This window comes from Saccoglossus kowalevskii, chromosome 3, assembly GCF_978046115.1.
Source record: "Saccoglossus kowalevskii chromosome 3, keSacKowa6.1, whole genome shotgun sequence".
Classification (NCBI taxonomy): domain Eukaryota; kingdom Metazoa; phylum Hemichordata; class Enteropneusta; family Harrimaniidae; genus Saccoglossus; species Saccoglossus kowalevskii.
Genome location: NC_140643.1, coordinates 44,084,685 through 44,110,945, shown reverse-complemented (window position 1 = coordinate 44,110,945; position 26,261 = coordinate 44,084,685). Strand labels below are relative to the sequence as shown.

Below are 26,261 nucleotides of genomic sequence, written 5' to 3'. Positions count from 1 at the left end.
ATTTATTTATTTATTTATTTATTTATTTATTTATTTATTTATTTATTTATTTATTTATTTATTTATTTATTTATTTATTTATTTATTTATTTATTTATTTATTTATTTATTTATTTATTTATTTATTTATTTATTTATTTATTTATTTATTTATTTATTTATTTATTTATTTATTTATTTATTTATTTATTTATTTATTTATTTATTTATTTATTTATTTTATTATTTATTTACTTGTTACAGATTTCGTTCCAGCCATTCTTGTCTTCGTTTATGGTCTGCTTTGAGGTGCTTGACTTGACTACTGATGTTACCTTCCCATACCAAGGCATAAATATAGTTATCATCTGTCAGCAAATAAAATATAATAAGTGGAAGATAAAATACAAGCATTTCACCTTATTTTTTTTTCACTTTCCTGAATTAATATGTTTTAAAATGGTAGCAAATATCATACCAATTTGAGCAGTGTGACCAGGACGGCTAACAAATCCACAACCAACTGATACAAGAATTGATTTTTCACCATTATAACCTGGAGAAGTATGAAGACAACTTTAACAAAAGGAGGATACATGAAAGTGAAACGAATTATTTTCATAGATTTGTTTCCATGAAAATATGAATCTTAGTTTTTCCCCACTGGCATTATACCCCTAAAATGTTTTGATTTTTTGCAAAACTTGGTACAATTTTGAAAATCTAATTTTAATAAAGACTGGTCTAATTAAAATTCACGTCTAATTTCAATGTGAGGCTGGGTTATTCATGTCTAATTTGAAATCTAGGTTGGGTAATCTCAGTTGTTTAGAGAGAAAGGCTGGTGAGATCTTTAAATGGAGCAATTATGATATATTTACCTGTATTATAAAAATGTTCTTTGTTAGATTAAATGTGTGTGGTAGGAGAGATGTTTACCTTGCAAGCATAATGACATTGTGTAGTGAACATACCCATTGTCTCTTTGGATGCAATGGCTCTGATTGGTCCGTTATGTCTATGCATGACTTTGATTGGTTGATGTGTAGATGTATCTAACATCAGTATATATCCACCTGCTGTACCAACCCATACTGTAGACTGATGCAATGATACTGACTTCACAATGCAATCTTTACTTTCAACACTCTCACAGTATCTTCTGTAGAACACAGAAATCATTTTGACAGAACAGCTTTAGTGGAGACTGCCCCTAGTGGTGCTGGTGACATGAACATGTATAGTGTACTTTTGTTTTTATTGACTTAATTATAACATTGTGGCACATGTAAGTTTTTGTCATGTCTTCCTGTGAAAAGTGTTAATTGTTAATATGAGTATACAGCAAAACTTGCACTCAGAAAGTACATGATTGCATCAACATTTGTGTATTTTCAGCATTTATTTTGTATTTACTTCTCAGTTTGAAAGACATGATCAGCAACTCTATGATTTCTTGTTGTATTTTAGTGAAATATAAGAAACTAAAATGACAGAGAAAATGTTTTATGAGATTCATGCCGTCATTATATTTCTGCCTTGTGCTATGGTGTAACCACATCCAATGTAAATAGTCTGGAACAGGTTCAATGTCATTACTCCACATGTATAATTGGGATTTATCAGATACACAGCTTTCATAGCTACATGTATGTATGATGAACATAAATCAGTTATTTACATCAAGATTCCTATATATGTTGGTTTGTGATCATTTCACAACTCTCTGCCTTATTCAATTCTGCCTTATTCAGGATCTTATAAATCCTTGAAAATAATAATTTCTGCAACTATAGCAATACCAAGTCTAGACTGCCATAAACTACATTTGTTGTAATAAGAAAATATTTTTGTTTCAGTCAGAATGCAAGAACACTGTGACTAGACTGTGACACATATAGTAGTAGTCATTGTATGTCAGCCCCCCCCCCCCCCCAAAGACCACACTGGAAAAGTGTTTCAGTACACTAAGTACAACTAAGAGTTGTAACATTCATATAACAAGCTTGCAAATATTACATCTTACCTGATGATATTTTCACAGTTTATCTCAATTACTTTAATTGATTTATTGGGATGCCAGACTTCAAGAATAGTGCTTCCACGGCGAGATAACCACAAATGTTTGCCTACCAGTATGTGAGTAATTAAACCAGTGTTCCTACAAAAAACACCAAGTGAATAATCAAACCAGTGTTTCTACAAAAAACACCTAGTGAATAATCAAACCAGTGTTTCTACAAAAAACACCAAGTGAATAATCAGACCAGTGTTCCTACAAATAACACCAAGTGAATAATCAAACCAGTGTTCCTACAAATAACACCAAGTGAATAATCAAACCAGTGTTTCTACAAATAACACCAAGTGAGTAATCAAACCAGTGTTTCTACAAATAACACCAAGTGAATAATCAAACCAGTGTTTCTACAAATAACACCAAGTGAATAATCAAACCAGTGTTTCTACAAATAACACCAAGTGAATAATCAAACCAGTGTTCCTACAAATAACACCAAGTGAATAATCAAACCAGTGTTTCTACAAATAACACCAAGTGAGTAATCAAACCAGTGTTTCTACAAATAACACACCAAGTGAATAATCAAACCAGTGTTTCTACAAATAACACCAAGTGAATAATCAAACCAGTGTTTCTACAAATAACACCAAGTGAATAATCAAACCAGTGTTTCTACAAATAACACCAAGTGAATAATCAAACCAGTGTTTCTACAAATAACACCAAGTGAATAATCAAACCAGTGTTTCTACAAATAACACCAAGTGAATAATCAAACCAGTGTTTCTACAAAAAACACCAAGTGAATAATCAAACCAGTGTTTCTACAAATAACACCAAGTGAATAAGCAAACCAGTGTTTCTACAAATAACACCAAGTGAATAATCAAACCAGTGTTTCTACAAATAACACCAAGTGAATAATCAAACCAGTGTTTCTACAAATAACACCAAGTGAATAATCAAACCAGTGTTCATACAAAGTAACACCAAGTGAATAATCAAACCAGTGTTTCTACAAATAACACCAAGTGAGTAATCAAACCAGTGTTCATACCAAGTTAGTGAAAAAATTATACAATCTAACGTAATGAGGGTCACTCTCATTGATAAGTGCTACATTGCACATGAATGAAATAAGTTTGATGTCTCCATAATGAAAAAAAAAAAATCTCTTGATGTGAAGGATTGTATTGTTGTATCATAATTAACAATAGTTATAATTAAATAAAAAAAAATGAAAACCTACATATTGGCGTTCCTCATTCCAGGATGCACTGTTATAGACAGCGTATCCATGGTAGCACTGATCACCTGACCTCCACAGCCAATCCAAAGCTTATTACGGGCGACTGTCATGCAACGTACAGGGTCATGTGTATCAGATAGAGTGAGAATCTTGTCTGGAATGCATGGACCCTGTTAGAAAGAAAATTGTGTTGATAAAGTGATAACTGCACTAGATGAGGCAATGATGGTGTTGTTATCATGGTAACAAGGTTTAGCCCAGGCCCATATAACCTACATCCAAAGTGTCCTTGCTATAAGGAACACCAGATAAACGAGAAAATACACAATTAATATGCAACAAATGTTAATTGCAGTCATAATATTGTTGAATTTTAATGGCAACATTTTTTTTCAGCGAAAACTCTAGTCAAAATTGTGCCCATAATTATTCTGTAATGACTAGAAAAAATATTTGTTTTTAGTATCTAGTGGCATATAACAATTGGATAGTCCTGCATATTTTATATGCAACATTGCTGCAGAATATGAATACTGTGTTGTTTTCTAAAATGTATAAAGAAGAGGGTATTTAAAACGAAGAGAAACTATAAGGTACTAAATAATGAAATCAGCATCAAAATTGTCCATTGCCAATAACAATGAATTTACAATATTGAAATCAGACAATTTTGGAATACATCATCTGCTCTTGTGTTATTATGGTCCTTGAACTATAAAGGTTTACCTGGGGAATGATTTATCCAAGCAAATGTGGGAAGCAAAGTTGGAGTATGACTACAGAGCCCGAGTACAGAGTGATAGATCTGATCTATTTGTAGTAGGTAACACTACTTTATTTGCGAAACAAGACTAAATGAAAGTATCCCTGTTATTTTATTCATATAGTCACGTCAAAATCACTGCAGTTGTTTTCTCTTCTTGAATGTCCAATACCCACAGACTTTCCAGTCATGTTTGATCAATTGCCTTTCGTTTGGTTTCAAATTAATCATCAAATCACCGATCTGGCATGGTCAATATTAAAACTTCTACCCAGATGCTTTGAACATATTCATGGGATGGGGTAACAAAACAACTATGTACATGTACCCCAGGTAAGCACCCTTTAAACACATACAGTCAATCCTGGAAGTCAGCGTATCGTAATGCATGGCCATGACTCTGCACCGAGATGGCATACCCACATACCATTCACTGGGTTGCCGGGCATTCACTACAATACTACTGGAAAGCCCACATCAGCCACCCGCCACTCACAATGTAAATATACATTTAATATTTTATATACCAAAACTAGTTTTTTTCTCATTTTATTTTGTCATATGAGATTGTGAATGCCTGAGTGAAAAAACAATTTCAAGAATGACATTTTAAATTATGCTGTTTCAGGGAGCATCAATCAGTGACTGTGAAACTGTTCCATTTACTGTTTTCTGATTATAATGGCAGAAATTTCACTGGTATTGATAATGCTGCAAAATAATAATAATAAAGAACTCAAGCTTGACTGGTGCCTTGCACACATATGTCATGTAAAGTGTGCTGTTGACCATTATGGGTTGGTGGGTCGATCTATCATCCATTAGTTTTTAAATATAAAATGTCAATGATTTTTTTTGTTATTAGTTTTGATGGTGTTATATAAATAAATATGAAGGGAAGCGCAGGATACACTGTAACAATGTAATGTAATAAATGTTTACATCTGTAGAAGTAATTTCCATTGATTGACAACAATAAAAATATTAGTGATAAAATATTTACAATACTAATTTAAAAGTAAAATGTCAGTCATTGTTATTAAATGTCTTTCTGTTTTGTACTAACAATGTAATGAAGACACTCACAGTTTTCATCATATGAGATGAGAAGACGGCCACATGACCACTGGCCACTCCAGCAAACACTAATTCCTGTCCATGGCGCCTTGATAAAAATACAAAATACTTCTTATATTAGTTACATAAAACAACATCCAAACAATATTCATGTCAGTGTTTCACATACCAAGGATAATTATACAATAAAAAGCATACATTTTGTACAAATGAATTTTTGAATTTGACATTACTTATTTACCCTTTACAAGACTCCAGACAAAGCACAGCATCAGACAATGGCAGCATATGATGTTTAACTGTGTGTGTTATGGCATCAAGTAACCAGATATTACCATTGGCTGTACCAGCTAGTACATTGTTTGCACCTAAACAGCAAAGACACATCACACGACTTTCACTATGCTCACACTCCTTCACTTTGAGTACAGTGCCCTAGTAGAAAATATCAAATCAAACAAAAATTATCAAAATCACTACATTTGAGACTCAATTTATATATTACTAACCAGTTCATATCTCTAACATAATGGTCTATGGTTGAAAGATGACTTATAAATAAAGATTTTATTGATGAGTGGTTTTTGCACCACATACATGTATGGTCACTAAATGTTGTCTTGGATTGAACTCAGAAATACTGATCAATCCTAGCCCTCCCTTATGAAAATGTTCTATAGAATTCTGAAAAAATTCTAGTGTAATTCTCTATGGTAAATTATTGACAATATTTAAGTTTATCACAAACCAATACAATTTCAATAAAAATGCAAAAAAGAAATGGACTAAATCTCAGATAACCTCTATATACAGGTGATTCTATATAATGAGTTTATAGAATGTTTATAGAAATTCAATAGACCCATTCAACTATTTGCTTACATACAAATGAGAATACAATTCCATAGAAACAACTGAGCTCAAGTTGTATGCAGATGACTGATATTTTTCTTTACATTATTTACTTTTTCTTTGCTCAAGATAAAGTGTTTCATGTTTAAGTGCTCTTACAAACATGAGGACTATATGACAACATCAGAAACAAAACAGTATTTACCTCTACAACTGCCCCAGGTGAATGTTTATTATTGGCAATAATCCAGGACACCACACCAGTAGTGCTGTCTCCACCACCCATCCACACTTCAAACTTGTTAACATGTGCTTCCTGCAATTATTATTTGAGATAAGTCATAAGTGAATATCTTGACTTGCTAGGAACTTCACAAACCCACTCAGCTCTAAAGAGTTAGTGAGAATAACTTGATTTTGGACAATCCTTACCCTGATTACAACACATTCAGCAGAATAGCTCTTAAAGACTAAATATTCTTTCTTCAAACATAATAATTCAGCTGAGTTGATACGATCAAATACTTGTTCAGACTGAGAATGAAACAATAGACAATTACTCATGACAAGCATTTTAATCACAAAATCTTTCTATTATCAATATCGCTTCAAATGTATAGGCACAGAATATCATAATATCTACAATGACAACACAAAATATTTCTGTCTACAACATCTAGTTTATTAAATTCTACCACTATATATTCCTTGTTTCCAGGTTTCCGGGCATTATTAAACAGTCCAGTAGCAAAATGATTGAGGGAAGATATCTTTCATCACCAGTGTTTATAACTACCTTTTTATTAGCTCTGCTGTTGACTTTGTTAAACGAAGCTAATCATATTACTGATTTCCGTTGCTTTCCTCGTCAACTCTCATTGTTTTGATACTTGGTGTATATATACCTTGGGTGGAGCTCTCTTATAGATGTGTTCATTTCATGATGATATCGTTAATTCTCTAATATTTTTGTCAATTTTGGTATAAACTGATATTTTCGACATCTTGGTGAAAATTGTGAGTCTGATTGCTTTAATACTACACATATAAGTACTACAGATGGAAATCTTTCAGATTTGTCATTTTTGGTAAAAAGTGATATTTTTGAGTTCTTGTTAAAAACCTCATATCTGATTGCTTTGATATTATATATGGACTTCATTGCTAACAGGGCTGCAATATCTCAGACTGCTTTGTCTAATTTATTATTTCAGTGACTATTCTTTTTTTTCCAGATAGACTAGTATTTACAAAAAGATAAGATTTACTTAATTGAGATGAAAACAACTTTATAGTATATTATTGTGTTGGTACACATACTGTTGGCCTGTCTTCTGGTACTTGTTCTAAACAATGATGGATCAAATCTTGTACATCAGGCCATGCAGCACATCCTACATCACTTATCTGTGGCAATCTTCTACCCTGTAAATGCACAAAATACTAATTGAAAATTTCCCTATATCCATGTCAATAATTCAATTAATCAATGAATATAGGTGGTGTGTAGTAAACAATTAATTTTGTATTTACTTTCATCACTGCCTCATCTAGTTCAACTCGGAATGCCAACTCTTCAAATGGTTTTCTCCCACCAGTCACAAGTTCATACAGTAATATACCAAATGAGTATACATCAATCTAGGGGGTCAAATAAAAACATAAATATTGTAATAATAAAGTTAAAAATAACAATTCTTGTTGGTTTTACAACTGTCATGACAATTTATTCAAATGTATGTTGAATAGTTTTGAAAACAAAATATATCAAAGAAAGCTCAAAAAGAACTCCTGTGTGCTGAGTATTAGAGGCATATTAATAACTAATTCAAAATTTAAGATTAGCCTTTTAAAACAAGAAGCTTGGCAACTAATATTTGTCTGCCATTTCAATAAAAATATATAAAGTCTATACACAATTCTGCCATCATCAAATATAGAAGAATAGGTAACTTCACCTTGTTGCTATAGACCACATCTCCCTTAGCAACCTCAGGTGCTCTGTATCCTGGTGTGCCCTCTGACGCAGTTAATCCAAGTGGTGTGGCAAATCTAGATATGCCATAGTCAGATATCTTGGCATTCACCTGTAGTCAAATTACACGTCTTTAGATTTTATTAAAATAAAAACTACATGATGGTATAGAATTTTAAGCATGTTAAAAATTTGATGTTACTTCAAATGGCACTGTGTCTAGATTTTATTCAGTCAACGTGACACCTCTTAGAAATTAGATCATTCTTGTATCACATGAAATTGTATAATAAATGCTCTTTTAGAATAACCCGATAGAAGTGCATATAAACCTAAGATTTGCATCTGTAGTACAATATGTATGATCATCATGACAACTTTGATCCAAATCATCATAATCATCGCCGTGAAACAGCTGCTGACACTCATGGATATCACAAATAACAAATGTTATGTACAAAATGGCTGCTGATCAGCCATCAATTCATTAAGTAACTTGAGATGCATATTTATAATGGACAGATATGAACCAATCAATGAAGAATAATTAAATGGACCTGCAATATATATCAATCCACACTAATTTATACTTACAAGAACACCACTAGATAAAGAAAATACAAGAACATTATCAGGTTTGAGATCTCGGTAAATTATCCTATGTTGGTGTAAAAACATCAGACCTTCGGCAACCTGCAATAATGAGACAACTCAATCATCAGCCATGAAATCATATAAGAATAACAATTAAATACAGTACTAGTATGGATCCTAATGGTGCTAACTTCATTACCAATATTCTAGGACATAACCCCTTCACCAATCATGGATATCAAACTTACCTGTAATGCTATTCTGTGTTGTAATCCTCTACTTAATGGTCTATCAGCATTCTGTATTGAACTCAAAGATCCTAGTGGTGCTAACTCCATTACCAATATTCTGGGACGTAATCCTACACCAATCATAGATATCAAACTTAGATGGCGAAGTTTTCTCAGTACTGTTACCTAGATTTTGAGCAAGAAAACAAAACAAGTTTAAAATATCTCATATTCATAGCTTAGAAATTATAGTTTTATGTTCAGGATTATATAGTTCCATACATAATAGATAAATGCATATTACAACAATATTAGCTATTTCTATTATTATCATTGCAATATCATATCAAATCATATCATATCACCTGAAATGAAATTTTTACAATAGTCCTGGTTTTAGAATTACATGGTATTTTTGTGTTTACATGTATACAAACCTCCTTTACTTGGTATTTTTGTGTTTACATGTATACAAACCTCCTTTACATGGTATTTTTGTGTTTACATGTATACAAACCTCCTTTACTTGGTATTTTTGTGTTTACATGTATACAAACCTCCTTTACATGGTATTTTTGTGTTTACATGTATACAAACCTCCTTTACTTGGTATTTTTGTGTTTACATGTATACAAACCTCCTTTACTTGGTATTTTTGTGTTTACATGTATACAAACCTCCTTTACATAGTATTTTTGTGTTTACATGTATACAAACCTCCTTTACATGGTATTTTTGTGTTTACATGTATACAAACCTCCTTTACATAGTATTTTTGTGTTTACATGTATACAAACCTCCTTTACTTGGTATTTTTGTGTTTACATGTATACAAACCTCCTTTACTTGGTATTTTTGTGTTTACATGTATACAAACCTCCTTTACTTGGTATTTTTGTGTTTACATGTATACAAACCTCCTTTACTTGGTATTTTTGTGTTTACATGTATACAAACCTCCTTTACATAGTATTTTTGTGTTTACATGTATACAAACCTCCTTTACATGGTATTTTTGTGTTTACATGTATACAAACCTCCTGTCTCAGCATCCGATGTGGATGGATGTCTCCAACTGGACTAAACACTTTGACAGCAACAGGCTGAGAAATAGGAAACAAATATTAAATTCACTATACCAACAAGGAGCCTTTTATTTTATCGGTCTCCACTTCAATCAACAAATATGTTTGTTTTTGTGTTCTCAGTGTTTTAAGTCATTACATTGCAACATAAAAATTCAACAATTATTATGAAAAAGTTAATTTTCATATATGTGAAATAATGAAAGTACAGTATTTTTTTGTTATTAAAAAATCATTGAAATTATTTTTGAGCTATTACTAAATTAAATGTATTTATATCAATAAAAATAACACTTGCCACCCTCCCCCCATTACCTGGTTCTTGTAATAAGCCCTATAAACAGATCCATAACTACCATCACCAAGAAGATGCTCTGGACTGTAAACAATATATAAATAATATAATTCATCAATTTGGTATAATCTCTTATTGCCTTAACTACATGTACATGTATTCCTATAAATATTTCTAATATTAATTTCATCTAATAATGAGCATATATTTTGATGAATTAAAGCCATTTCAATCTAAAAACTGAGATTAAAAGTTGCTGTGTCTTTGTATATATACTCCATACATGTACAAGAGACAGTGATAGTGATAAACCAGGAGGATAAAATTGTGAGCATGTATTCATATAAGTATGTATAATCCATAGAACACAAAAGGATTTTGATAACAAATGTTTGAGAAATTGAATTATTTACATACTTTGGTTCAAACTGAAAGCGATCGTAGTCAATCTGGAAGCGATCTTCAAGATCACCCAAGACAACATCAGGAGCCTTTGATAGATAACATATATATTAGACATATCAAGGTATCATATAATATACCAGACATATCAAGGGAAGATATAATATACCAGACATATCAAGGTATCATATAATATACCAGACATATCAAGGGAAGATATAATATACCAGACATATCAAGGTATCATATAATATACCAGACATATCAAGGTATCATATAATATACCAGACATATCAAGGGAAGATATACATGTAATATACCAGACATATCAAGGTATCATATAATATAATATACAACACATATCAAGGTATCATATAATATACCAGACATATCAAGGTATCATATAATACACCAAACATATCAAGGTATCATATAATATACCAAACATATCAGGTATCATATATTATACCAGACATATCAAGGTATCATATAATATACCAGACATTTCAAGGGAAGATATACATGTAATATACCAGACATATCAAGGTATCATATAATATACCAGACATATCAAGGTATCATATAATACACCAAACATATCAAGGTATCATATAATATACAACACATATCAAGGTATCATATAATATACCAGACATATCAAGGTATCATATAATATACCAAACATATCAAGGTATCATATAATATACCAAACATATCAGGTATCATATATTATACCAGACATATCAAGGTATCATATAATATACAACACATATCAAGGTATCATATAATATACCAGACATATCAAGGTATCATATAATATACCAAACATATCAAGGTATCATATAATATACCAAACATATCAGGTATCATATATTATACCAGACATATCAAGGTATCATATAATATACCAAACATATCAAGGTATCATATAATATACCAAACATATCAAGGTATCATATAATACACCAAACATATCAAGGTATCATATAATATACCAAACATATCAGGTATCATATATTATACCAGACATATCAAGGTATCATATAATATACCAAACATATCAAGGTATTATATAATATACCAAACACATCAAGGTATCATATAATATACCAGACATATCAAGGTATCATATAATATACCAAACATATCAAGGTATTATATAATATACCAGACATATCAAGGTATCATACATGTATATTATACCAAACATATCAAGGTATCATATAATATACCAGACATATCAAGGTATCATATAATATACCAAACATATCAAGGTATCATATAATATACCAAACATATCAAGGTATCATATAATATACCAAACATATCAAGGTATCATATAATATACCAAACATATCAAGGTATCATATATTATACCAGACATATCAAGGTATCATATAATATACCAGACATATCAAGGTATCATATAATATACCAGACATATCAGGGTATCATATAATATACCAGACATATCAAGGTATCATATAATATACCAAACATATCAAGGTATCATATAATATACCAGACATATCAAGGTATCATATAATATACCAGACATATCAGGGTATCATATAATATTTATTTCAATGTCATTCAATAAAATGTTTAAATTATTGGAAAATAACTTGGGTGGCAAAAAAACAACAGACTGGAAAAATATAATACATGGCTTACCAACTTGTACAGTGGTACTAAGCTATCTTTTTTAGGACATTTTATTTCATCATCTACATCAGAACAAACTACTAGCTCATCTAATATGTAGTCATGGAAACATATATCATCTGCAAACAATGAATGAAAGAATAATTACAAGAATAATAAAAATATGTACCTGGTTCTCATTACAATAATATTTTCACAATTTATTTATTATTGTACACAACAAATTGAATACACATGGCAAAATCTTGTTACACAACTCACATACCTTACATGGCACCAGTCTGGTTATACACAACTCACTTTCACATACCCCCACATGGCACCAGTCTGGTTATACACAACTCACTTTCACATACCCCCACATGGCACCAGTCTGGTTATACACAACTCACTTTCACATACCCCACATGGCACCAGTTGGTTATACACAAATCACTTTCAAATACCCCACATGACACCAATATGGTTACACAACTCACTTTCACATACCCCACATGGCACCAGTCTGGTTATACACTACTCACTATCGCATCCCCTACATGGCACCAGTTGGTTGTACACAACTCACTTTCAAATACCCCACATGACACCAGTCTGGTTATACACTACTCACTATCGCATCCCCTACATGGCACAGTTGGTTATACACAACTCACTTTCACATATCCCACATGGCACCAGTCAGTTATACACAACTCACTTTTGCATCCCCTACATGACACCAGTCTGGTTATACACAACTCACTTTTACATACCCACATGGCACCGGATGCTTATACACAACTCACTTTCAAATACCCCACATGACACCAATATGGTTACACAACTCACTTTCACATACCCCACATGGCACCAGTCTGGTTATACACTAATCACTTTCACATCCCCTACATGGCACCAGTTGGTTATACACAACTCACTTTAACATACCCCACATAGCACCAGTCTGGTTATACACAACTCACTTTTACATACCCACATGGCACCAGGTGGTTATACACAACTCACTTTCAAATAATCCACATGACACAATATGGTTACACAACTCACTTTCACATACCCCACATGGCACCAGTCTGGTTATACACTACTCACTTTCACATCCCCTACATGGCACCAGTAGGTTATACACAACTCACTTTAACATGCCCCACATGGCACCAGTCTGATTGTACACAACTCACTTTTACATACTCACATGACACCAGTATGGTTACACAACTCACTTTTACATACCCCAAATGGCACCAATCTGGTTATACACTACTCACTTTCACATTCCCTACATGGCACCAGTCCAGTTATACACAACTTACTTTTACATACCCACATGGCACTGGTTAATGATACACAACTCACTCTCAAATACCCCACATGACACCAATATGGTTACACAACTCACTTTCACATACCCCACATGGCACCAGTCTGGTTATACACTAATCACTTTCGCATCCCCTACATGGCACCAGTTGGTTATACACAACTCACTTTAACATACCCCACATAGCACCAGTCTGGTTATACACAACTCACTTTTACATACCCACATGGCACCAGGTGGTTATACACAACTCACTTTCAAATAATCCACATGACACAATATGGTTACACAACTCACTTTCACATACCCCACATGGCACCAGTCTGGTTATACACTACTCACTTTCACATCCCCTACATGGCACCAGTAGGTTATACACAACTCACTTTAACATACCCCACATGGCACCAGTCTGATTGTACACAACTCACTTTTACATACTCACATGACACCAGTATGGTTACACAACTCACTTTTACATACCCTAAATGGCACCAATCTGGTTATACACTACTCACTTTCACATTCCCTACATGGCACCAGTCCAGTTATACACAACTTACTTTTACATACCCACATGGCACTGGTTAATGATACACAACTCACTCTCAAATACCCCACATGACACCAATATGGTTACACAACTCACTTTCACATACCCCACATGGCACCAGTCTGGTTATACACTAATCACTTTCGCATCCCCTACATGGCACCAGTTGGTTATACACAACTCATTTTAACATACCCACATGGCAGCAGTCTGATTATACACAACTCACTTTTACATACCCACATGGCACGGTTGGTTATACACAACTCACTTTCAAATACCCCACATGACACCAATATGGTTACATAACTCACTTTCACATACCCCACATGGCACCAGTCTGGTTATACACAACTCACTTTTACATACCCACATGGCACCAGTCTGGTTATACACAACTCACTTTTACATACCCACATGGCACCGGTTGGTTATACACAACTCACTTTCAAATTCCCCACATGACACCAATATGGTTAAACAACTCACTTTCACATACCCCACATGGCACCAGTCTGGTTATACACTAATCACTTTCGCATCCCCTACATGGCACCAGTTGGTTATACACAACTCACTTTAACATGCCCCACATGGCACCAGTCTGATTGTACACAACTCACTTTTACATACCCACATGACACCAATATGGTTATACACAACTCACTTTCAAATACCCCACATGACACCAATATGATCACACAACTCACTTTCACATACCCCACATGGCACCAGTCTGGTTATACACAACTCACTTTAACATACCCACATGGCACCAGTCTGATTATACACAACTCACTTTCACATACCCATATGGCACCAATATGGTTACACAACTCACTTTAACATACCCCACATGGCACCAGTCTGGTTATACACAACTCACTTTTACATACCCACATGACACCAGTTGGTTATACACAACTCACTTTCAAATACCCCACATGACACCAATATGGTTACACAGCTCACTTTCACATACCCCACATGGCACCAGTCTGGTTATACACTAATCACTTTCGCATCCCCCTACATGGCACCAGTTGGTTATACACAACTCACTTTTACATACCCCACATGGCACCAGTCTGCTTATACACAACTCACTTTTACATACCCACATGGCATCAGTCTGATTATACACAACTCACTTTCACATACCCCACATGACACCAGTTGGTTATACACAACTCACTTTTACATACCCACATGACACCAGTATGGTTACACAACTCACTTTCACATACCCCACATGGCACCAATATGGTTACACAACTCACTTTAACATACCCACATGGCACCAGTCCGGTTATAAACAACTCACTTTCACATACCCCACATGACACCAGTTGGTTATACACAACTCACTTTTAAATACCCCACATGACACCAGTATGGTTACACAACTCACTTTAACATACCCCACATGGCACCAGTCTGATTATACACAACCCACTTTAACATGCCCCACATGGCACCAGCCTGATTGTACACAACTCACTTTTACATACCCACATGACACCAATATGGTTATACACAACTCACTTTCAAATACCCCACATGACACCAATATGATTACACAACTCACTTTCACATACCCCACATGGCACCAGTCTGGTTATACACAACTCACTTTAACATACCCACATGGCACCAGTCTGATTATACACAACTCACTTTCACATACCCATATGGCACCAATATGGTTACACAACTCACTTTAACATACCCCACATGGCACCAGTCTGGTTATACACAACTCACTTTTACATACCCACATGACACCAGTTGGTTATACACAACTCACTTTCAAATACCCCACATGACACCAATATGGTTACACAGCTCACTTTCACATACCCCACATGGCACCAGTCTGGTTATACACTAATCACTTTTGCATCCCCCTACATGGCACCAGTTGGTTATACACAACTCACTTTTACATACCCCACATGGCACCAGTCTGCTTATACACAACTCACTTTTACATACCCACATGGCATCAGTCTGATTATACACAACTCACTTTCACATACCCCACATGACACCAGTTGGTTATACACAACTCACTTTTACATACCCACATGACACCAGTATGGTTACACAACTCACTTTCACATACCCCACATGGCACCAATATGGTTACACAACTCACTTTAACATACCCACATGGCACCAGTCCGGTTATACACAACTCACTTTCACATACCCCACATGACACCAGTTGGTTATACACAACTCACTTTTAAATACCCCACATGACACCAGTATGGTTACACAACTCACTTTAACATACCCCACATGGCACCAGCCTGATTGTACACAACTCACTTTTACATACCCACATGACACGAATATGGTTATACACAACTCACTTTCAAATACCCCACATGACACCAATATGATTACACAACTCACTTTCACATACCCCACATGGCACCAGTCTGGTTATACACAACTCACTTTTACATACCCACATGACACCAGTTGGTTATACACAACTCACTTTTAAATACCCCACATGGCACCAGTCTGGTTATACACAACTCACTTTTACATACCCACATGACAAGTTGGTTATACACAACTCACTTTTAAATACCCCACATGACACCAGTATCGTTACACAACTCACTTTAACATACCCCACATGGCACCAGTCTGGTTATACACTACTCACTTTCGCATCCCCTACATGGCACCAGTTGGTTATACACAACCCACTTTTACATACCCACATGACACCAGTTGGTTATACACAACTCACTTTTAAATACCCCACATGACACCAGTATGGTTACACAACTCACTTTAACATACCCCACATGGCACCAGTCTGGTTATACACTACTCACTTTCACATACCCCACATGGCACCAGTCTGGTTATACACAACCAGTTTCACATACCCCACATGGCACCAGTATGGCTACACAAGTTACCTTCACATTACCCACATGGCACCAGTCTGGTTACACATCTCACCTTCACATACCCCACATGGCACCAGTCTGGTTATACACTACTCACTTTTGCATCCCCTACATGGCACCAGTCTGGTTATACACTACTCACTTTCACACACCCCACATGGCACCAGTCTGGTTATACACAACCAGTTTCACATACCCCACATGGCACCAGTATGGCTACACAAGTTACCTTCACATTACCCACATGGCACCAGTCTGGTTACACATCTCACCTTCACATACCCCACATGGCACCAGTCTGGTTATACACTACTCACTTTTGCATCCCCCTACATGGCACCAGTTGGTTATACACAACTCACTTTCAAATACCCCACATGACACCAGTATGGTTACACAATTCACTTTTACATACCCCACATGGCATCAGTCTGATTATACACAACTCACTTTTACATACCCCACATGACACCAGTATGGTTACACAACTCACTTTCACATACCCCACATGGCACCAATATGGTTACACAACTCACTTTAACATACCCACATGGCACCAGTCCGGTTATACACAACTCACTTTCACATACCCCACATGACACCAGTTGGGTATACACAACTCACTTTTAAATACCCCACATGACACCAGTATGGTTACACAACTCACTTTCACATACCCCACATGTCACCAATATGGTTACACAACTCACTTTAACATACCCACATGGCACCAGTCCGGTTATACACAACTCACTTTCACATACCCCACATGACACCAGTTGGTTATACACAACTCACTTTTAAATACCCCACATGACACCAGTATGGTTACACAACTCACTTTAACATACCCCACATGGCACCAGTCTGGTTATACACTAATCACTTTCGCATCCCCTACATGGCACCAGTTGGTTATACACAACTCACTTTCACATACCCCACATGGCACCAGTCTGGTTGTACACAACCAGTTTCACATACCCCACATGGCACCATTATGGTTACACAAGTCACCTTCACATTACCCACATGGCACCAGTCTGGTTACACATCTCACCTTCACATTACCCACATGGCACCAGTCCGGTCACACAACTTACCTTCACATAACCCACATGGTACCAGTCAGGTTACACACAACTTACCTTCACATAACCCACATGGCACCAGTCCCATTACACAAATTACCTTCACATAAACCACATGGCACCAGTCCCATTACACACAACTCACCTTCACATTACCCATCTGGCACCAGTCTGGTTACACAACTCACCTTCACACAAACCATATGGCACCAGTCCCATTACACAACTTACCTTCACATAACCCACATGGCACCAGTCAGGTTATACACAACTTACCTTCACATAACCCACATGGTATCAGTCCCATTACACAAATTACCTTCACATAAACCACATGGCACCAGTCTGGTTACACATAACTCACCTTCCCACAAACCATATGGCACCAGTCTGGTTACACACAACTTAACTTCACACAAACCATATGGCACAAGCCTGGTTATGCACAACTCACCTTCACACAAACCACATGGCACCTGTCTGGTTACACACAACTCAACTTCACACAAACCATATGGCACAAGCCTGGTTACACACAACTCACATTCACACAAATCATATGACATCAATCTGGGAACACAATTTGCACATTCACATGACCCACATGGCACCTGTCTGGTTACACACAACTCACCTTCACACAAGACACATGGTACCAGTCGTTGTATTGGCATTTTACCAGACATAGGGTCAAGAACACATAACCCTGGGAACCATTCTTCAATCAGAATATCTATATGATCAACCACATGACCAAGTAACCTGAAGATCAGGTATAGATAGGTAGATAGATTACAAAATGCTCAGTGGAAATATTCTGTTATCTCCAAGGTAACAATATAATTTCACCAGCTTCAATGTAATTTTTGCTTTTTCATTTTTATCTCTCCCACTGAAAGTACATATTGTTCACTTGTGCCTGCACAAGTGTGAGTTTGTAAAGACATGGAACCCTTGAGCTTGGTACATTTTAGGAGTCTGGTTGCTCCGCTCTCAGCCAATCACAGCCTGTTTATTTCGACCAATCAGCTCACATCTTTGTCAACCAATGAGCTTCTTTTCGCCAGCCAATCATAGCCAGCTTGTGCACACGGACTGTAGTGTCCCTACCTCTTTTGTTTTCTTTTGTTCAGCAGTTTCATTCATTGTTTTTTACGCGTCACTGCTCAAGCATTGTATTCTCTTCGCTCGTTATCCCACCACCATCCCCTTCGTCCCCCTCTTTTTTTGGCTAGCTTCTTCCCACCAGCCTGGGCATTGGATTTCATCCTGACCCCCATTTTGTAGTTTTTTATGAACTGTATATTTTTAAACTGTAATTTTATTAGTTTTGTAGTTTGTGTATGTATGTAAGTCGTTTTTTGCTCAATAAACTTGTCTTTGCCTTTTACTTGTTTACCGTGTGGAGTGTCTTTACAAATTGTAGCATTTCTTTATTTTAACTGATTTTACTCTTATTTACACCTAGTTTTATCACAATGAGGTGATAAAGCAACAATAGGGTCAATGACTGGGTAATTCTGCTGCATCACCCTTCAGTAGAAGCACCATGTTTACATTCAGGTTTCATGCTAATGATTATCATAAACTGTCAGCCAATGAGAGAGCAGATTTTGATCTGACTTGTTCTACGCAACATTGACACATGTATGACCCTGCAAAGATTTCCTAATGTGTGCAAACAACAAGACCAGGCATAGTAATTTTGTGTCGGACTAATACAGGCATGCACGCATGCATATACACACATGTAATGACATATTTCAATAACTTTTATCATGCATTATATTTTGTAAAGTAAGATCAAACAAAATTAGATTCAATTGTTAATGGTCAGTAATTGCTTCAGTTGAATGTTGTGTGTCAGAACTTTTTTTTAGTTTTTGGCAAAATATTGTGAAATTCCAGGGCATAAACAGATAAAAAATGCACACATCACTGTACCATCTTCTAACAAGCCAAGGTCAATGACATAGTTCCCATTTGCATTATAGGCATGTTGTGTAATGTATGTGTGAAGTTTAAACTTAATTTAACAGGCATGATTGAGATCTGTGGAACTACATTCATTTTAACAAAATGGCTGCCAGCCAGCAATTTTTGATTTGATTGCAGCAAAAATGCATGTGCATTTGTCCGATATATGATGTCTGATTATGTATGAACCTTATCAACCCTGGCATTTTGAAGATGTTTAACAAAATCAAATGATCACCAGTCTGCCATTTTGAAATGAATCCAGAAAATAAAATAAAATCTACAGTGAAAATAAATCATACAAATCCAATGTTTTTATGTAAACTTATAGCACTTGATTTTATAACGATTGTTATAACAAAAAACAAGTGACATAAAAGATTGTGACATCCACAGATTACCTGATGCCATTCTTTGTACAGGGAGTTGTAATCTCCAGCATGTCAATGTCTTCAGATAGTGGTTCTACTAAAAAAAATTCTTGCTGAGAAAAGACATGAAAATTATACAGTAAACCATTCTACGAGATACAAAAACATTCATGAATTTCACCAGTGAGAGGAAAACTAATTTTATAGCAGCTAGTGGTTCATTAACAGATCAGTGACATTCTGTGCTGAAAGGAGCAAAATTATTAGTGGCTTCAAAAAAGGATCAGCAAGACAATTTTTATTCCAGGTGTATACTGCCCTCAGTGTTCATTTTCTTGTTTTAATGTCAGTAAATGGCAGTCAATGGGTGTGCTCAGTACATACTGTGAAATACTTTATTTCAGCTGGAATTAATTTTCGCTAAATAGACTTTTTGGGTGTTTTGTATTTTCACTGATTTTTGACAAGTTGAACATAAATATAGAAAAAATGGTATATTCGCCGGATTTTATTTTCATTGAATCATTCCTTAAACAAAAATTAATTCCAAACAAAAATGAAGTATTTTACAGTATTCAAATAATGTCTGTTTACTATATATCTGTTTATAACTCAGCTGTATCTATTGTCTAGCAGTCTGAATATATTTGTTATTATCACTCTCAATTTCATGGCATATAATTATCAATTGTGTGAACAATTAGTGCTCACTTTTCATTGATTTGAGAAGAGGCCAATTAAAAACCACAGTTGCCGTCAAAGAGCAAAATGGCTTTCCTTGACAACACAATGCATGATTTAGTCATGAATGTGGTTCTTGTAAAAGTTAAAATTCAAATGTTTGAAATGTTTGTTTGGTAAAATATGATATGCATATGATAATATAGTCATACTGCTTTTATCTTTCTGAACAAATGGATTAATTTATTTCTCACAAAATAGTAAACCATATAATACAATGCTTACCGGTGATCTACAGACATAAATGCCTTCTCTCCAGTATTTGTACACAACCTTTGAAGTTTGGTGACTGTCAGACTGTTATGAATATAATAAAATTAATAAGATTTTAAATAACAATTTCAGGCAAACACTGACGGCGTGACTTATATTTTAATGAATATAAATGAACACTAGAAATTACTCTCATACGAAGTGAACTCAATATTTATTATTAAATTAACATAACCATTTTTGCTTCTAAAACTAAACTTTGTCTGTGATTATTTGGGGGTCTGGACCAATATTAGAGGTCAGGTCACACCTGAATAGTGGACAAATTTGAAAAGTTAGTTCAGCCCTACTGTTGCTATGACATTGTGTGATTTTCATGCATTTTTGGCCTTGAGGCAGAAGCCTAGTCATAATTTTTGACAAAATTAGTCATAAATCACATGACAATGTGCATTAGTTTATTATGTACAATCATGAAGCTAATGTCTCATGGTACAATGAAATAGCATTATTTTGTGTGTTACAGTTATGCTTTTTAAGAAAACATGTCCTAATATTTCTTGAAAATTGCTATTTTAGAACAATTCCATAGAACACAATGTTAAAGAAAAATTGCATTTTTTGACACTTTATAAAACCCAGATTTTTTAAATAATTCAGAACAACAAAAAGTACTCCATCATTAACAATATATGATTTTTTCAGCCTATGTCACCAGGCTAGATTTTGAGATATTGCATAATATCTCTGCCATAGGAACCTGTGGTAAAAGTGTTATAATAGTGTCAAAATGGCGACTTTCCACTAAAATACAACCATCAATTTCTCGGGAAAAAAGGCTGGTGACCCCCAACTTTTTTTAGGCCAATATTCTTATATTGCCTTGGAGTACAATTTATTGCAAAATGAATAAATTCTGAGTTTTTTAATTTATGAGTAGGCTTCTATCTTAAAATGGCTGCCATTCAGCCATCTTGAATCAGATTCTGAAACAAATGCATGTACATAATTCTGATACAAACGTCAAATCCAAAGCTGTCAACTACAAGTCATTTTTAGCTGTGTATTTACAAGTAGGTGAACCACCTTGAATTCCAAATACTGGAAATCTTTGTAATTGAGTTTAAACTCACCTCATCAATAATCATTTTGGAGAAGAGTAGTAGTCTGCAGATCAACCTTGACCAAAAACCAATCGGGATATATGGCATATCATATCGTCGATGTAGCAGTCCTGATAAGAATCATCAAATAATTAATTATTTTAATTATAATTAAACAAGCTTTCATGCATCAGACATCTATAAAAACATATAAACTAACTCACTCCTTGTTGTTTTTCCAGACAGGGTTGAACCATTATGAATTAAGGGTTGAACCATTATGAATTAAGGGTTGAACCATTATGAATTAAGGGTGAACCATTATGAATTAAGGGTGTTTACCTTTACTGTTTTGAGCTGGTAACTGTATTCGTGGTCTGCGTACAGGCATCTTACATGGAATAAGTAATTCATCTTCATTTTTAGGAATAGCAATTTCAAATCTATGAGAAATTGTTGAAAAAAAAATTACATCACTACAAACAAATAATATTTAAATACTGAATTAATTGTTTATTAAAAAGTGGATGTTCCACCAAACTTTTGATAGTGAAAGTTTGTCATAACAAACACTCTCAAGTAATGAATATATATGAATGTTTCCTAATTTACAGTATTAAGTATAAATGGTACATTGTATTTCATAAAGGCATGAATGAGATCATATTTTTGGGATTTGAATGAAGCACAAGGGTCTTCAAGGGCAAATTTCCATAGACATTCAGTGTATGTGTTATAAGTGAAACTCACTTTTGAAGAAGTCTCTGGTATTGTGGAATTAGTGCTGCTGGGAAATCACCATTGCTGAATAGAACATGTATATCTTTCTTCTTTAAAACCTGATGATAGACAACAGAAAATTTGAAAACTATTTCCTTCTTGTAATTAATGTAAACTCTAATTACCAGGGGGTAACACTAAGAGTTACTTGGGTTAAACGTTTCCACAAACAACATGCCTTCCAGTACCTTTTAACACACCAATTTGTACATTTATACTGTAGCCACTTATATTTAGAACTTTTTTCATAAAAAAAAAATAGGAGATGTGTTTAGGGGCAGATATATGCCTGAACTACAGTGGTATTCCCCATAAAATTTACAAAAAAATAGTCATGGAATGTATAACCTTATGGTATTGCTATTAAATTTGACCAGTTAATCAGGAACTTGAGCTGAATTTAATTCATGAATTATTCAATAAATGATATTTCAAATACAATATAGAGGAATTAATTTGTATAAAGCATCATTCATCCAATGGAGACAATTATACATACCCCTTGTTTATTGATGAATGGATTGATTTCACGTACAGTAACAATCTGAGCCATCATCTTACAAAGCCACTCAGGATCCACAAAGTACAGGTCTTTTAGTTGTAATGATGGGTCATCATAATGCAAGAGAACACCGGATTCATGTAGGAATCGAACAGCCTGAGGAAATGTTAATGATGGTGTAAAATGTCTATTGATTGGAAAATAACAGATTTACCTAGATGTAATTGTTGATTTCTCACTTAGTAATGATTTAAAGAAGATTTCCCTAGTTTTACAATAAGTTAAAACAATTAATTAGCATATCAATACAGTGTGTATAGATCTCTACAATTAGTTTCAACTGGATATAAACTGCTGAAGTTAATTATATGTGAAAAGGCAATATTTAGGAAGTTAAATTCAAATTAAAGATTATATGTCAAGTTCATCATACTTTCACTATTATGAGTTCATACTGGCAGAATACTAAAAATGGAAAAAAAATACTAAAAAAAAATTGGGTCACTTGAGAAATATAATGAAAAATGGTCAGAATTCATATGTTAAAATTTAGAAAAATGAAAAAGTTGTATATTATTGATATCAAATCTAGCATTGTGAAATCATTTCTAAAAGTTGCATATAATTAAGTCAGTTTCCAGTTTTAGTTTTCCATTATATAAAATGAAAGATTATCTCCCATAATGCATTGCATTTATGGGCAGTAAGATGCTCAGTATATAGTGAAAAATTTGATTTCCGGTTAAACTGTGTCCATGATACTGATACCTTGAGGGTTGATTTCTGCTTTTTTTCTCAAGTTACACATCTTTTCTTTATTTAGTGTTATGTGTATGACAGTACCTCCAACATACAGACATGTAGTGTCTATACGGCTTATAGAGGACCTCTTACCACTCATCTTTCCTTGATTCTCTTTGGCATATTAAAGGACTTTTTTGACATATGGTGAAAATAGTTGCAACACATGTAAAATTAATTGTAGAATCTGATTATTTGTCAAACACAAGCACAACTACATATTGGTAGTCCTTCAATATTTACATATTTAACCATCATTTTCAAGCACAGATAGTAATCAGAGAATGACATGAAACACTTACATGAGAGAGTTCATCTTCGTCTAATTCAACATCAGCATCTCTCACCAGTTTCAGTAACTTGCGTTGTTGTAGAATAGGAGGTAGGCCATCAGACTTCAAGACTCTGGCTTCTTCGTGGATTAATTCCTCAATTATCTATAGGCAACACAAATTGAAAAACAATTTCTTTTTGGAATTACGCTAGGATTAATGCTTGATGAGAAATGCAGTAAACTGAATTATGTGTAAACAATTTTTACCATGTAACTGTGTGGAATCATTTGTCCCATGACAGGTTGACCTTTGACCTTGAACCTTCAAAATAATAGTTCAATCATAGTTAATGTATTATATGCAACCAGCTGTTTTTTTGACTCAGTCACATAGGAAGAAAGCTGAGAGTAATGGTGTCTTAAAGTTTCATTCATACATGGAGGGACATAAGGTCAGCAAATTTACAATAATATAGTCGTATTTCCCTGTACAATTAAATCACTATTTTATTTTCAATATTGGCATACAACATAAAATACACTGTTTGTTTATAAACATGTTATAATCAACATGGTTTAAGACAAATGCAACATACATATTTAGGTCATGAAAACTACAACTTTCCAAAAATATTAAATACAATTTGTTTTAATCAATTCATGCTTATTAATAGACTTTTTTAATTATTGACTGTACTCACTCACCCATCAATGACATCAAATAAAAGTCTTCTCAATGCCTCAATACTGGGATTCTCATTAATACTACACACCTCAATGTAACCTTTGACCCGAGGGAATCCAGGCGATTTACAGAGTTTTAAGATACGTTCTCGCATATCATGTATGAATTCTTCCATCATATCTACAATTTAAATACCATGCTAGTTTTAACATTTTTGATAATTTATATTTCATTGAAAGCAAGATTGTCATGAACATACATATAAACACTGACACTCCCATAAAGTTGTAAGTTTTGAAATCTGTATAGCAATTATCACCTGGTTGTATTCTATCCTTATGGGTTCCAACCACAATAATAGGACAATTGGGTGACCTTGCATTGATTGTTAGTAACCATGGTTTCAGAGTAATTACCTCATCTGGTCCTCTACTCACATCATATACAACCTAACAAATAAATAACCATTATTATCTCACTCTTGTATACTGTGGAATACTTTATTTTCGCTGGAATTAATTTTCGCTGAAAAGGCTTTTTGGGCGTTTTGTATGGAGTTTATTTTCACTGATTTTTGATGAGTGTAATGTGAAATATAGGAAAAAAAAGTATATTCACTGGATTTTATTTTCACGGAATCATCCCTCCAGCGAAAATAAATTCCAAGCGAAAATAAAGTATTCCACAGTACTTGCGAACACAAGTTTTGAAATTTAATAGC

General features: G+C 34.3%; 1 protein-coding gene across 1 annotated transcript in view; it reads right to left on the bottom strand.

Moving 5' to 3' along the window:
- Window positions 1–237: 237 nt before the first annotated feature.
- Window positions 238–26,261, bottom strand: part of LOC146748008 (leucine-rich repeat serine/threonine-protein kinase 2-like) — a 72,488-nt gene continuing 46,464 nt past the window's right edge. Inside the window, exons 39-67 of the mRNA XM_085497526.1 lie at window positions 25,860–25,989; window positions 25,561–25,720; window positions 25,123–25,177; window positions 24,884–25,018; window positions 23,778–23,936; window positions 23,249–23,337; window positions 22,841–22,941; window positions 22,529–22,629; window positions 21,408–21,479; window positions 20,472–20,554; window positions 18,728–18,855; window positions 12,199–12,308; window positions 10,540–10,613; window positions 10,143–10,206; window positions 9,780–9,845; window positions 8,761–8,928; window positions 8,513–8,611; window positions 7,902–8,030; window positions 7,477–7,584; window positions 7,264–7,368; window positions 6,367–6,477; window positions 6,149–6,259; window positions 5,333–5,526; window positions 5,101–5,179; window positions 3,252–3,421; window positions 2,006–2,140; window positions 954–1,141; window positions 458–535; window positions 238–347 (exon numbers count right to left, since the gene is read on the bottom strand). Coding sequence (XP_085353652.1) covers window positions 238–347; window positions 458–535; window positions 954–1,141; window positions 2,006–2,140; window positions 3,252–3,421; window positions 5,101–5,179; window positions 5,333–5,526; window positions 6,149–6,259; window positions 6,367–6,477; window positions 7,264–7,368; window positions 7,477–7,584; window positions 7,902–8,030; window positions 8,513–8,611; window positions 8,761–8,928; window positions 9,780–9,845; window positions 10,143–10,206; window positions 10,540–10,613; window positions 12,199–12,308; window positions 18,728–18,855; window positions 20,472–20,554; window positions 21,408–21,479; window positions 22,529–22,629; window positions 22,841–22,941; window positions 23,249–23,337; window positions 23,778–23,936; window positions 24,884–25,018; window positions 25,123–25,177; window positions 25,561–25,720; window positions 25,860–25,989 — 3,312 coding nt within the window. The remainder of the gene's footprint in view (window positions 348–457; window positions 536–953; window positions 1,142–2,005; window positions 2,141–3,251; window positions 3,422–5,100; window positions 5,180–5,332; window positions 5,527–6,148; window positions 6,260–6,366; window positions 6,478–7,263; window positions 7,369–7,476; window positions 7,585–7,901; window positions 8,031–8,512; window positions 8,612–8,760; window positions 8,929–9,779; window positions 9,846–10,142; window positions 10,207–10,539; window positions 10,614–12,198; window positions 12,309–18,727; window positions 18,856–20,471; window positions 20,555–21,407; window positions 21,480–22,528; window positions 22,630–22,840; window positions 22,942–23,248; window positions 23,338–23,777; window positions 23,937–24,883; window positions 25,019–25,122; window positions 25,178–25,560; window positions 25,721–25,859; window positions 25,990–26,261) is intronic.